The sequence below is a fragment of the Pecten maximus genome, chromosome 13 (genome assembly GCF_902652985.1).
Source record: "Pecten maximus chromosome 13, xPecMax1.1, whole genome shotgun sequence".
In the NCBI taxonomy this organism is placed as follows: Eukaryota; Metazoa; Mollusca; class Bivalvia; order Pectinida; family Pectinidae; genus Pecten; species Pecten maximus.
Window position 1 is genome coordinate 38,600,700 of NC_047027.1, and position 13,996 is coordinate 38,614,695.

At 38.3% G+C, this 13,996-nt stretch overlaps 1 protein-coding gene across 2 annotated transcripts in view; it reads right to left on the bottom strand.

Annotated features, from left to right (window-relative positions):
- LOC117340285 (hypoxia up-regulated protein 1-like) overlaps nt 1-13,795 on the bottom strand; it is a 49,483-nt gene extending 35,688 nt beyond the window's left edge. For both annotated transcript variants that reach the window (XM_033902053.1, XM_033902052.1), the window contains exons 1-9: nt 13,677-13,795; nt 12,721-12,804; nt 12,222-12,289; nt 11,801-11,832; nt 11,376-11,454; nt 9,343-9,497; nt 8,264-8,340; nt 7,406-7,534; nt 7,088-7,192 (exon numbers count right to left, since the gene is read on the bottom strand). In XM_033902053.1, coding sequence (XP_033757944.1) covers nt 7,088-7,192; nt 7,406-7,534; nt 8,264-8,340; nt 9,343-9,497; nt 11,376-11,454; nt 11,801-11,832; nt 12,222-12,289; nt 12,721-12,796 — 721 coding nt within the window. In that variant the 5' untranslated portion in view covers nt 12,797-12,804; nt 13,677-13,795. The remainder of the gene's footprint in view (nt 1-7,087; nt 7,193-7,405; nt 7,535-8,263; nt 8,341-9,342; nt 9,498-11,375; nt 11,455-11,800; nt 11,833-12,221; nt 12,290-12,720; nt 12,805-13,676) is intronic.
- Between the last annotated feature and the right edge of the window lie 201 nt (nt 13,796-13,996).

A 13,996-nucleotide genomic window follows, 5' to 3' on the forward strand; every position in this document is an offset into this window, starting at 1 on the left:
ACACTGTAACAATGTTGGTTATGTGACACACACTGTAACAATGTTGGTTATGTGACACACTGTAACAATGTTGGTTATGTGACACACACACTGTAACAATGTTGGTTATGTGACACACACTGTAACAATGTTGGTTATGTGACACACACTGTAACAATGTTGGTTATGTGACACACACTGTAACAATGTTGGTTATGTGACACACACTGTAACAATGTTGGTTATGTGACACACTGTAACAATGTTGGTTATGTGACACACACTGTAACAATGTTGGTTATGTGACACACACACTGTAACAATGTTGGTTATGTGACCACCACACTGTACAATGTTGGTTTGTGGTTATTGCCCACAACACTGTAACAATGTTGTTGTGTGACACACACTGTAACAATGTTGGTTATGTGACACACTGTAACAATGTTGGTTAGTGACACACACACACTGTAACAATGTTGGTTATGTGACACACACTGTAACAATGTTGGTTATGTGACACACACACTGTAACAATGTTGGTTATGTGACACACTGTAACAATGTTGGTTATGTGACACACACACTGTAACAATGTTGGTTATGTGACACACACACTGTAACAATGTTGGTTATGTGACACACTGTAACAATGTTGGTTATGTGACACACACACTGTAACAATGTTGGTTATGTGACACACACACACTGTAGCAATGTTGGTTATGTGACACACACTGTAACAATGTTGGTTATGTGACACACACACTGTAACAATGTTGGTTATGTGACACACTGTAACAATGTTGGTTATGTGACACACACACACTGTAACAATGTTGGTTATGTGACACACACACACTGTAACAATGTTGGTTATGTGACACACACTGTAACAATGTTGGTTATGTGACACACACTGTAACAATGTTGGTTATGTGACACACACACTGTAACAATGTTGGTTATGTGACACACACACTGTAACAATGTTGGTTATGTGACACACACACTGTAACAATGTTGGTTATGTGACACACACTGTAACAATGTTGGTTATGTGACACACACACTGTAACAATGTTGGTTATGTGACACACACTGTAACAATGTTGGTTATGTGACACACACACTGTAACAATGTTGGTTATGTGACACACACTGTAACAATGTTGGTTATGTGACACACACTGTAACAATGTTGGTTATGTGACACACACACTGTAACAATGTTGGTTATGTGACACACACTGTAACAATGTTGGTTATGTGACACACACACTGTAACAATGTTGGTTATGTGACACACACACTGTAACAATGTTGGTTATGTGACACACACTGTAACAATGTTAGTTATGTGACACACACTGTAACAATGTTGGTTATGTGACACACACTGTAACAATGTTGGTTATGTGACACACACACTGTAACAATGTTGGTTATGTGACACACACTGTAACAATGTTGGTTATGTGACACACACTGTAACAATGTTGGTTATGTGACACACACTGTAACAATGTTGGTTATGTGACACACACACTAACAATGTTGGTTATGTGACACACACACTGTAACAATGTTGGTTATGTGACACACACACTGTAACAATGTTGGTTATGTGACACACACACACTGTAACAATGTTGGTTATGTGACACACACTGTAACAATGTTAGTTATGTGACACACACACACTGTAACAATGTTGGTTATGTGACACGAACTGTAACAATGTTGGTTATGTGACACACACTGTAACAATGTTGGTTATGTGACACACACACTGTAACAATGTTAGTTATGTGACACACACTGTAACAATGTTGGTTATGTGACACACACTGTAACAATGTTGGTTATGTGACACACACTGTAACAATGTTGGTTATGTGACACACACACTGTAACAATGTTGGTTATGTGACACACACACTGTAACAATGTTGGTTATGTGACACACACTGTAACAATGTTGGTTATGTGACACACACACTGTAACAATGTTGGTTATGTGACACACACACTGTAACAATGTTGGTTATGTGACACACACACTGTTACAATGTTGGTTATGTGACACACACACTGTAACAATGTTGGTTATGTGACACACACTGTAACAATGTTGGTTATGTGACACACACACACTGTAACAATGTTGGTTATGTGACACACACACTGTAACAATGTTGGTTATGTGACACACACTGTAACAATGTTGGTTATGTGACACACACACTGTAACAATGTTGGTTATGTGACACACACTGTAACAATGTTGGTTATGTGACACACTGTAACAATGTTGGTTATGTGACACACACACTGTAACAATGTTGGTTATGTGACACACACACTGTAACAATGTTGGTTATGTGACACACTGTAACAATGTTGGTTATGTGACACACACACTGTAACAATGTTGGTTATGTGACACACACTGTAACAATGTTGGTTATGTGACACACACTGTAACAATGTTGGTTATGTGACACACACTGTAACAATGTTGGTTATGTGACACACACACTGTAACAATGTTGGTTATGTGACACACACACTGTAACAATGTTGGTTATGTGACACACACACTGTAACAATGTTGGTTATGTGACACACACTGTAACAATGTTGGTTATGTGACACACACACTGTAACAATGTTGGTTATGTGACACACACTGTAACAATGTTGGTTATGTGACACACACTGTAACAATGTTGGTTATGTGACACACACACTGTAACAATGTTGGTTATGTGACACACACTGTAACAATGTTGGTTATGTGACACACACACTGTAACAATGTTGGTTATGTGACACACACACTGTAACAATGTTGGTTATGTGACACACTGTAACAATGTTGGTTATGTGACACACACACTGTAACAATGTTGGTTATGTGACACACACTGTAACAATGTTGGTTATGTGACACACACACACTGTAACAATGTTGGTTATGTGACACACACACTGTAACAATGTTGGTTATGTGACACACACTGTAACAATGTTGGTTATGTGACACACACACTGTAACAATGTTGGTTATGTGACACACACTGTAACAATGTTGGTTATGTGACACACACACTGTAACAATGTTGGTTATGTGACACACACTGTAACAATGTTGGTTATGTGACACACACACTGTAACAATGTTGGTTATGTGACACACTGTAACAATGTTGGTTATGTGACACACACTGTAACAATGTTGGTTATGTGACACACACACTGTAACAATGTTGGTTATGTGACACACACTGTAACAATGTTGGTTATGTGACACACACACTGTAACAATGTTGGTTATGTGACACACACTGTAACAATGTTGGTTATGTGACACACACACTGTAACAATGTTGGTTATGTGACACACACTGTAACAATGTTAGTTATGTGACACACACTGTAACAATGTTGGTTATGTGACACACACACTGTAACAATGTTGGTTATGTGACACACACACTGTAACAATGTTGGTTATGTGACACACACTGTAACAATGTTGGTTATGTGACACACACACTGTAACAATGTTAGTTATGTGACACACACTGTAACAATGTTGGTTATGTGACACACACTGTAACAATGTTGGTTATGTGACACACACACTGTAACAATGTTGGTTATGTGACACACACTGTAACAATGTTGGTTATGTGACACACACTGTAACAATGTTGGTTATGTGACACACACTGTAACAATGTTGGTTATGTGACACACACACTGTAACAATGTTGGTTATGTGACACACACTGTAACAATGTTGGTTATGTGACACACACTGTAACAATGTTGGTTATGTGACACACACACTGTAACAATGTTGGTTATGTGACACACACTGTAACAATGTTGGTTATGTGACACACACACTGTAACAATGTTGGTTATGTGACACACACACTGTAACAATGTTGGTTATGTGACACACACACTGTAACAATGTTGGTTATGTGACACACACTAACAATGTTGGTTATGTGACACACACACTAATATACTGATTGTGTAAATTGTTGAGATGTTGTTGTTGTTTCTATAGTCTGTTTAAACTCAAACCTAAGTTTTATTGTCATTCAACTCAGTAAACACACATCCATCAAAGAAACAATTTCATAACATAAGTTCTTATTCATCATTTGAGATATATAGTAAGTTAGATTTTTTTCTCTGTACTTTTAAAAACTATGTCCCAAAACAGTTTTAGAGTGCCAGGGTCCCGGATACTCTGTATATCATCTATACTTACCAACAACTGTGGCCGTAGTGCCAGGGTCCCGGATACTCTGTTTATCTCCGGATACTCTGTATATCGCAGGGTCCTGGATATTTACTCTGTATATCATCTGTACTTACCAACAACTGTGGCCGTAGTGCCAGGGTCCCGGATACTCTGTTTATCGCAGGGTCCTGGATATTTACTCTGTATATCATCTGTACTTACCAACAACTGTGGCCGTAGTGCTAGTGTCCCGGATACTCTGTATATCATCTATACTTACCAACAACTGTGGCTGTAGTGCCAGGGTCCCAGATACTCTGTATATTATCTGTACTTACCAACAACTGTGGCTGTAGTGCTAGTGTCCCGGATACTCTGTATATCATCTGTACTTACCAACAACTGTGGCCGTAGTGCCAGGGTCCCGGATACTCTGTTTATCGCAGGGTCCTGGATATTTACTCTGTATATCATCTGTACTTACCAACAACTGTGGCCGTAGTGCTAGTGTCCCGGATACTCTGTATATCATCTGTACTTACCAACAACTGTGGCCGTAGTGCTAGTGTCCCGGATACTCTGTTTATCTCCGGATACTCTGTATATCGCAGGGTCCTGGATATTTACTCTGTATATCATCTATACTTACCAACAACTGTGGCCGTAGTGCTAGTGTCCCGGATACTCTGTATATCATCTGTACTTACCAACAACTGTGGCCGTAGTGCCAGGGTCCCGGATACTCTGTTTATCTCCGGATACTCTGTATATCGCAGGGTCCTGGATATTTACTCTGTATATCATCTGTACTTACCAACAACTGTGGCCGTAGTGCCAGGGTCCCGGATACTCTGTTTATCGCAGGGTCCTGGATATTTACTCTGTATATCATCTGTACTAATTACCAACAACTGTGGCCGTAGTGCCAGGGTCCCGGATATTTACTCTGTATATCATCTATACTTACCAACAACTGTGGCTGTAGTGCTAGTGTCCTGGATATTTACTCTGTATATCATCTGTACTTACCAACAACTGTGGCCGTAGTGCCAGGGTCCCGGATACTCTGTATATCATCTGTACTTACCAACAACTGTGGCCGTAGTGCTAGTGTCCCGGATACTCTGTATATCATCTGTACTTACCAACAACTGTGGCCATAGTGCCAGGGTCCCGGATACTCTGTATATTATCTGTACTTACCAACAACTGTGGCTGTAGTGCTAGTGTCCCGGATACTCTGTATATCATCTGTACTTACCAACAACTGTGGCCGTAGTGCCAGGGTCCCGGATACTCTGTTTATCGCAGGGTCCTGGATATTTACTCTGTATATCATCTGTACTTACCAACAACTGTGGCCGTAGTGCCAGGGTCCCGGATACTCTGTTTACCTCCGGATACTCTGTATATCGCAGGGTCCTGGATATTTACTCTGTATATCATCTGTACTAATTACCAACAACTGTGGCCGTAGTGCCAGGGTCCCGGATATTTACTCTGTATATCATCTATACTTACCAACAACTGTGGCTGTAGTGCTAGTGTCCTGGATATTTACTCTGTATATCATCTGTACTTACCAACAACTGTGGCCGTAGTGCCAGGGTCCCGGATACTCTGTATATCATCTGTACTTACCAACAACTGTGGCCGTAGTGCCAGGGTCCCGGATACTCTGTTTATCTCCGGATACTCTGTATATCGCAGGGTCCTGGATATTTACTCTGTATATCATCTGTACTAATTACCAACAACTGTGGCCGTAGTGCCAGGGTCCCGGATATTTACTCTGTATATCATCTATACTTACCAACAACTGTGGCTGTAGTGCTAGTGTCCTGGATATTTACTCTGTATATCATCTGTACTTACCAACAACTGTGGCCGTAGTGCCAGGGTCCCGGATACTCTGTTTATCTCCGGATACTCTGTATATCATCTGTACTAATTACCAACAACTGTGGCCGTAGTGCCAGGGTCCCGGATACTCTGTATATCATCTATACTTACCAACAACTGTGGCCGTAGTGCCAGGGTCCCGGATACTCTGTTTATCTCCGGATACTCTGTATATCGCAGGGTCCTGGATATTTACTCTGTATATCATCTGTACTTACCAACAACTGTGGCCGTAGTGCCAGGGTCCCGGATACTCTGTATATCATCTATACTTACCAACAACTGTGGCCGTAGTGCCAGGGTCCCGGATACTCTGTATATCATCTGTACTTACCAACAACTGTGGCCGTAGTGCCAGGGTCCCGGATACTCTGTTTATCTCCGGATACTCTGTATATCGCAGGGTCCTGGATATTTACTCTGTATATCATCTGTACTTACCAACAACTGTGGCCGTAGTGCCAGGGTCCCGGATACTCTGTTTATCTCCGGATACTCTGTATATCGCAGGGTCCTGGATATTTACTCGGTATATCATCTGTACTTACCAACAACTGTGGCCGTAGTGCCAGGGTCCTGGATACTCTGTTTATCGCAGGGTCCTGGATATTTACTCTGTATATCATCTGTACTAATTACCAACAACTGTGGCCGTAGTGCCAGGGTCCCGGATATTTACTCTGTATATCATCTGTACTTACCAACAACTGTGGCTGTAGTGCTAGTGTCCTGGATATTTACTCTGTATATCATCTGTACTTACCAACAACTGTGGCCGTAGTGCCAGGGTCCCGGATACTCTGTTTATCGCAGGGTCCTGGATATTTACTCTGTATATCATCTGTATTTACCAACAACTGTGGCCGTAGTGCCAGGGTCCCGGATACTCTGTATATCGCAGGGTCCTGGATATTTACTCTGTATATCATCTGTACTTACCAACAACTGTGGCTGTAGTACTAGTTGCTCCCATGTCATAAAACATGTAATACTGCATCGTGCTGTTGAAATTCTTCCTTCTAAACACACCATAGTTCAAGGCAACTACAAACAAAATGTTAGTTTTTTACATTATAAATCTGAAGAAGCAAACCAATTAACATGCCATTCTACAAAAAATTTGATGTAAGTAATTTAAATTATACATGAAAATGATTTCAATTCAGTGATCTTTCAACAACAACTACTTTAAAATGATATTTTCAATAAAATGAATTTTAAGTAAAAGTTAATTTTCCATGGAGATCCATGTCTTACCTGCAGCGTTCTCACTGAGGATCTGTAAAATGTTTAGATCCACCATTTCTGCAGCTTGGATGATAGCTTTTCTTTGTGATTGGCTAAAAAACACTGGTACAGTTATAACACAGTCTTTGATTGGCTGATCTGAAATTAGAACAGGACGCCCATTGGTCTTTTCTGTCACCTTAGATGTACAACTGTACATCATACTTTTAATGTTTTAAATGGTTTGTTAATATACCAAGTATCTACCAGGAATTAAATCATGAAAAACAGAAAATAAAATCCAAAGAGAAATTATCAATCCATTTCACAATTCCAATAAAACATATGTGTACTTTTTCTTACTTTAAAACATGGAACATGAACCAGCCGCCTTTGTAGCTGCTGGTGTTGTTGAGACAAGAAGGGAAATAGACATGTAAAATTGCTGACAATTAATTTAGAAGGGGGGGGGGGGGGGGGCATCATTTAGCATTAACAACCAGACGTACCTCCTCATGTCTCTGTACCACATTGACTGGTGAGGTATAGAATTACTCTATAATCCTAAAGCCTTATGCTTCTTGAGTAGAAAAATGTATTTCAGTTGTAAATGGTTCATTGTCTTTATATTACTCTACATATAGGACTATCAATTTACCGGAGAGTGCCACGGTATAAAACTTACCTTTCTCTATATAGACTATCAATTTACCTGGGAATGCCTCAGTATAAAATTTACCTTCTTCTATAAGAAGGCCTAGGACTATCAACTTACCTGAGAATGCCTCGGTATAAAATTTACATTCCTCTCTATATAGGACTATCAATTTACCTGAGAATGACTCGGTATAAAATTTACTTTCCTCTACATGTAGAAATTTCAATTACCTGCAAATGTCTCGGCGTAAGATTTTGCTTTCTCTAGCTGCATAGCTATAAGTTCCTCTGGGCTGTAGGTAGATTCACTGAAAATTATAAATTAATGCAAATGTTACATCATTTTGATGGTGCTGTCTGTCATAATTACTTTAAGAGTCTAGATGAATTGTTTATTTATCAAATACACTCTGGAATAAAACATTCCATGTAACAGTGGTCAACATATGAAACACTTTTCTAATACCGTATTTGACCTAATAAGGGCGCCTGCCCTAATAAGGGCGCCCCTACCTTTTTTCAAGGAAATAAATCTTTGACTGAGTGTCAAAATGGTGTTCAAAAGTAATAATTGATGTGAAATATTTTGCTACTTTATGTGTTCAATTTTCCTCAGCAAATTAAGTAACTGGAACACATGTTTTCGCCACATTTTGTGTATTCCTACATTAGGCTACAGATGACATGTCAGTGCAAAGAGCACCCAAAACTAAACACACATACAAATAATAACTTACCATCTTTATTTGAAGATAAAGTAAAGACTTCATTCTTGTTGATAAATAACTTTTGTTCAGAACAGAAAGCTAGTAAAAGACATTGTAAATCAATTATGAGGTCAAAGAAAACGATGTCTGATATGATCTGGGAAATCACCTGTTTCTATAAATAGAACACATAAAAGAGTTCCATTTGAACATCAATGGTGGACCACACGTTCTCTGGTCTAAAGATCAGCTGGCATGGTTTACAAGTTTACAGGAGTATTCAAGTGATGTTTAAGCTTAATATATGATAATGAATAGATATCTTCATCTGGAATATTTTTATGACTGAATATTTTACCGTTTCCACAACCTTGGGTATTCTGCTATAAGGTATAGTCTGTTTCATAAAACTTCAGAATAACTAATCTTAATAAGGGCGCCCCCACTGTCAATTACCCACGCCCTGCGCCCTTATTAGGTTAAATACGGTATATATATCTGTATGCTGAAGATGTACATGTACGTGAAATAATTAAGTGTAAATTAAACAAGTAGTCAGTGATTATTATAATTAGTATTACAATCCAAAGGAAATAAACTCACTCTTCCAGTTGAAACAACACTGTGCCCCTGTCCTGGTCTTTGATAAGGGTGTAGTATGGGAACCGTTTCTTGTACAACGCCACCTGTGGATCCTCATATTTCAGCCCTACGATGTGCATCAGATACCAGAACGCTTTTTTAGGGAAGCGAACCCCCTGTGTAGGACAGAAACCATAGACTGGGTATCAATCAAATACTGTGTAGGACAGAAACCATAGATAGACAGGGTATCAATCAAATACTGTGTAGGACAGAAACCATAGACAGGGTAGCAATCAAATACTGTGTAGGGCAGAAACTATAGACTGGGTATCAATTAAATACTGTGTAGGACAGAAACCATAGACTGGGTATCAATTAAATACTGTGTAGGACAGAAACCATAGACAGGGCATCAATTAAATACTGTAGGACAGAAACCATAGACCGGGTATCAATCAAATACTGTGTAGGACAGAAACCATAGACAGGGTAGCAATCAAATACTGTGTAGGACAGAAACCATAGATAGAAAGGGTAGCAATCAAATACTGTGTAGGACAGAAACCATAGAAAGGGTATCAATCAAATACTGTGTAGGACAGAAACCATAGACAGGGTAGCAATCAAATACTGTAGGACAGAAACCAGACAGGGTAGCAATCAAATACTGTGTAGGACAGAAACCATATACAGGGTAGCAATCAAATACTGTGTAGGACAGAAACCATAGACAGGGCATCAATTAAATACTGTAGGACAGAAACCATAGACAGGGTATCAATTAAATACTGTGTAGGACAGAAACCATAGACCGGGTAGCAATCAAATACTGTGTAGGACAGAAACCATAGACAGGGTATCAATCAAATACTGTGTAGGACAGAAACCATAGAAGGGTATCAATTAAATACTGTGTAGGACAGAAACCATAGACAGGGTAGCAATCAAATACTGTGTAGGACAGAAACCATAGACAGGGTAGCAATCAAATACTGTGTAGGACAGAAACCATAGACAGGGTAGCAATCAAATATTGTGTAGGACAGAAACCATAGACATGGTATCAATTAAATACTATGTAGGACAGAAACCATAGACTGGGTATCAATTAAATACTGTAGGACAGAAACAATAGACCGGGTATCAATTAAATACGGTAGGACAGAAACCATAGACAGGGTATCAATCAAATACTGTGTAGGACAGAAACCATAGACTGGGTATCAATTAAATACTGTGTAGGACAGAAACCATAGACTGGATATCAATCAAATACTGTGTAGGACAGAAACCATAGACAGGGTATCAATTAAATACTGTGTAGGACAGAAACCATAGACAGGATATCAATTAAATACTGTGTAGGACAGAAACCATAGACAGGGTATCAATTAAATACTGTAGGACAGAAACCATAGACAGGGTAGCAATCAAATACTGTGTAGGACAGAAATCATAGACAGGGTATCAATTAAATACTGTGTAGGACAGAAACCATAGACAGGGTATCAATAGAATACTGTGTAGGACAGAAACCATAGACAGGGTATTAATAGAATACTGTGTAGGACAGAAACCATAGACAGGGTATCAATAGAATACTGTGTAGGACAGAAACCATAGACAGGGTATCAATAGAATACTGTGTAGGACAGAAACCATAGACAGGATATCAATTAAATACTGTGTAGGACAGAAACCATAGACAGGGTATCAATCAAATACTGTAGGACAGAAACCATTGACAGGGTAGCAATCAAATACTGTGTAGGACAGAAACCATAGACAGGGTATCAAATAAATACTGTGTAGGACAGAAACCATAGACCGGGTAGCAATTAAATACTGTAGGACAGAAACCATAGACAGGGCATCAATTAAATACTGTAGGACAGAAACCATAGACCGGGAAGCAATTAAATACTGTAGGACAGAAACCATAGACAGGGTATTAATCAAATACAGAAACAGTCTTAAACCCGGAGGTATTAAAACAGATTATTCCTTCCCATAGAACCACAATGGAGGTAGTAAAATAGATTATTCCTTACCGTATTGACAGCAGCTTGTCCATAGTGTCTCTCACCATCTCTCATTGCCACAATGGATGCAGTCTTTCTGGATGACTCACTGACAAATACAAGATATACACGGTTCATTACATCAAGGTAAAAACATTGAATGGCTATAAATCATTACCAATGTAAACATTTACAGAGTATGTGGCCAGGTGTATGTGACCTGTGGCCAGGTGTATGTGACCTGTGACCAGGTGTATAAGTGATGAAACAATTCAATATCTTAACATTTTTGATCAGCCTTATTATTTTCAATACTGTCCAATATTAATGAACCACTTGAAATTGGAATCAATAACCTAATACAAAAAAACATAGATACAAGTTTGTATGAAATTAATATGAGAACTTTAGATTTTAATCACATTGGTTAACAGGTTAGAAAAGCCAATACTCACTCATTCAGCACAATTTCCATAGGAACACCAGGCTATAATAAAAAAAATAAAAATTTATTATTATCTTTAGAATTACTCCTTTATTGTTTTATTCTGCTAGAACACATTCAAGACATCACAGTTAAAGGAACATCATAGTAGTGGTCTGAACTTCTATTCATAATAATGATGACCTTTTGAACCATAAATTTAAACCCAGACTTGTGTGAGAGGTGACAATGGAATAAAAAGCATGTAATATAATATGTAATACACCAGAAATAAATTTAAAGCAATCATGTTCACAAAGTTGATCAAATTATCTTCAAAATACTTCAATAATCGTATCTCTGTGTAGTGTGTTGTATGTGGACCCCAACATCGATCGGAATAGAACGCCTTAAGCTTTGAGTGATCTTTGTTAAGCATGAGGACATCTTACCTTGACAAGAGCAATCTTTGTATATTCACTTCCCAGGTCTATTGCAATAACCGCTAAATTAAAACCAGCTGTAAATACAGAGACACAAAATTACTTACAACATCAAAATCAAGTTCTGTAAATGTTAAATGAGAACTCTATTTAAGTTAATTATATAATTAGGTATCAGTTTTTTCTTTAATAGGAAAAATTTCAATTGGCAAAAATCAAAGCCTGGCCTGAGAATAGGACCTTTGAAAGGACTTGCATCTCAAAACTCCATTTTGAAAAGTATACATTCTAGACCCTATCCCCATCAAAGGGTTAAGATTTAGCTTTCACAATATTTCATAAAATCTTATATCATGATAAACAATTTTTCAGTCGAAAATGACTGTGAATGTATACATGTGTCAGATCACCATATAGAGGCATTTCATGATTGATAAGTCAAACTCAATTGAGATTAGTGGTGACTTGGAAATATCATTACATTTTGTTCCATGGTCTAATTACATACCTGTTAACGATACATAGAAACACAAAAAGACCGCTGTAATAGCCAATAATTGGCCTGGTCTGGAGGTTGTTACCATCCTGGCTACTGGAAAAACAATAAGAAATCCACTCAATCCAATAGATCCATTTGACTACATATAGAGTATATGTTAAAACAATTCACACTTTGATATGACAGTGTTAACATTGTTTGGATTCCACTTTTCATACAGAGGTGTTCTCAGGCCCAGAGGCCCTAAACCAGACACATCTGTCAGTATGATGTCTGATGCAACTTATGTTGGACCAAACAAAACTTTGGCTACAAAATTAAGGTAACAATTCTGGGAAAGGTAAAAATACAAGACACAACATTATCAGACGTCTAACAAAATTGACACTTTTGTTTCGATGATTTAGAGAAGCTTAGTTGTTCATATGGAAACTAGTATATTGATACACTCATAATGTTACATAACATGTATATCTTTAAAGTGAACAGATGGACAATATATACACACAACTATTCAACAAAGGATGAATCTTTAATAATATTAGGGTGTATTTTAAGCTGAAAATTACACGATGGCCGGTGGAACAATTGCGTGAAAGCAGGAAACAAAAAAAAAGACAAAAAATTGTAAAACGAAGCTGACAAATATTGTAAACCATAAGTACTGTCAAATCAAGTTTCAAATGTAAATAATGTTTTGTATTCAACTGGGTCGATTACGACTTATCCCTTTTGAGGATAGGGATGAATTCGCGATTCAGAGAGCACAGATGTAATAAGAGTTCAATACTCTTCCGTAATAATTAATAAACATGGCCATAAACAGCTGATCGACTACGTTTGCCGGTGAAAACAGACACGTGGACGCAATATTTGGACCGGTCAAGTGCCCGGCCGGTAATTGATAGATAACTACAAGTCGTACTCATCACAAAGAAGACATTTTAAGTTAAGAATATACTTACATTTCTTATGTGTTTTAAATCGATGTAGTAACAGTATTCAATGTGCCTTGTAAATGATATTGTGAACTCCGCGATTGTCGAAGGCCGGTGTGGCGCAATGTGATTGGAGAGGATCTTTATTCCGAGGCTGCGCAATGACGTTGCTACACGTAAACTTCCGGCTGTGATATTATAACGAGCAGACCGGAAAACGGGTTTTCACAGTTGGTTTATACGGGTTGACGCGCGGACAAACCGTTTCGTTGCGCAACTATTAAAGCATACAGATCTATTATATACGTCTCTGGATTTAAATTATTTTATTTTATTCTAATAAAGGT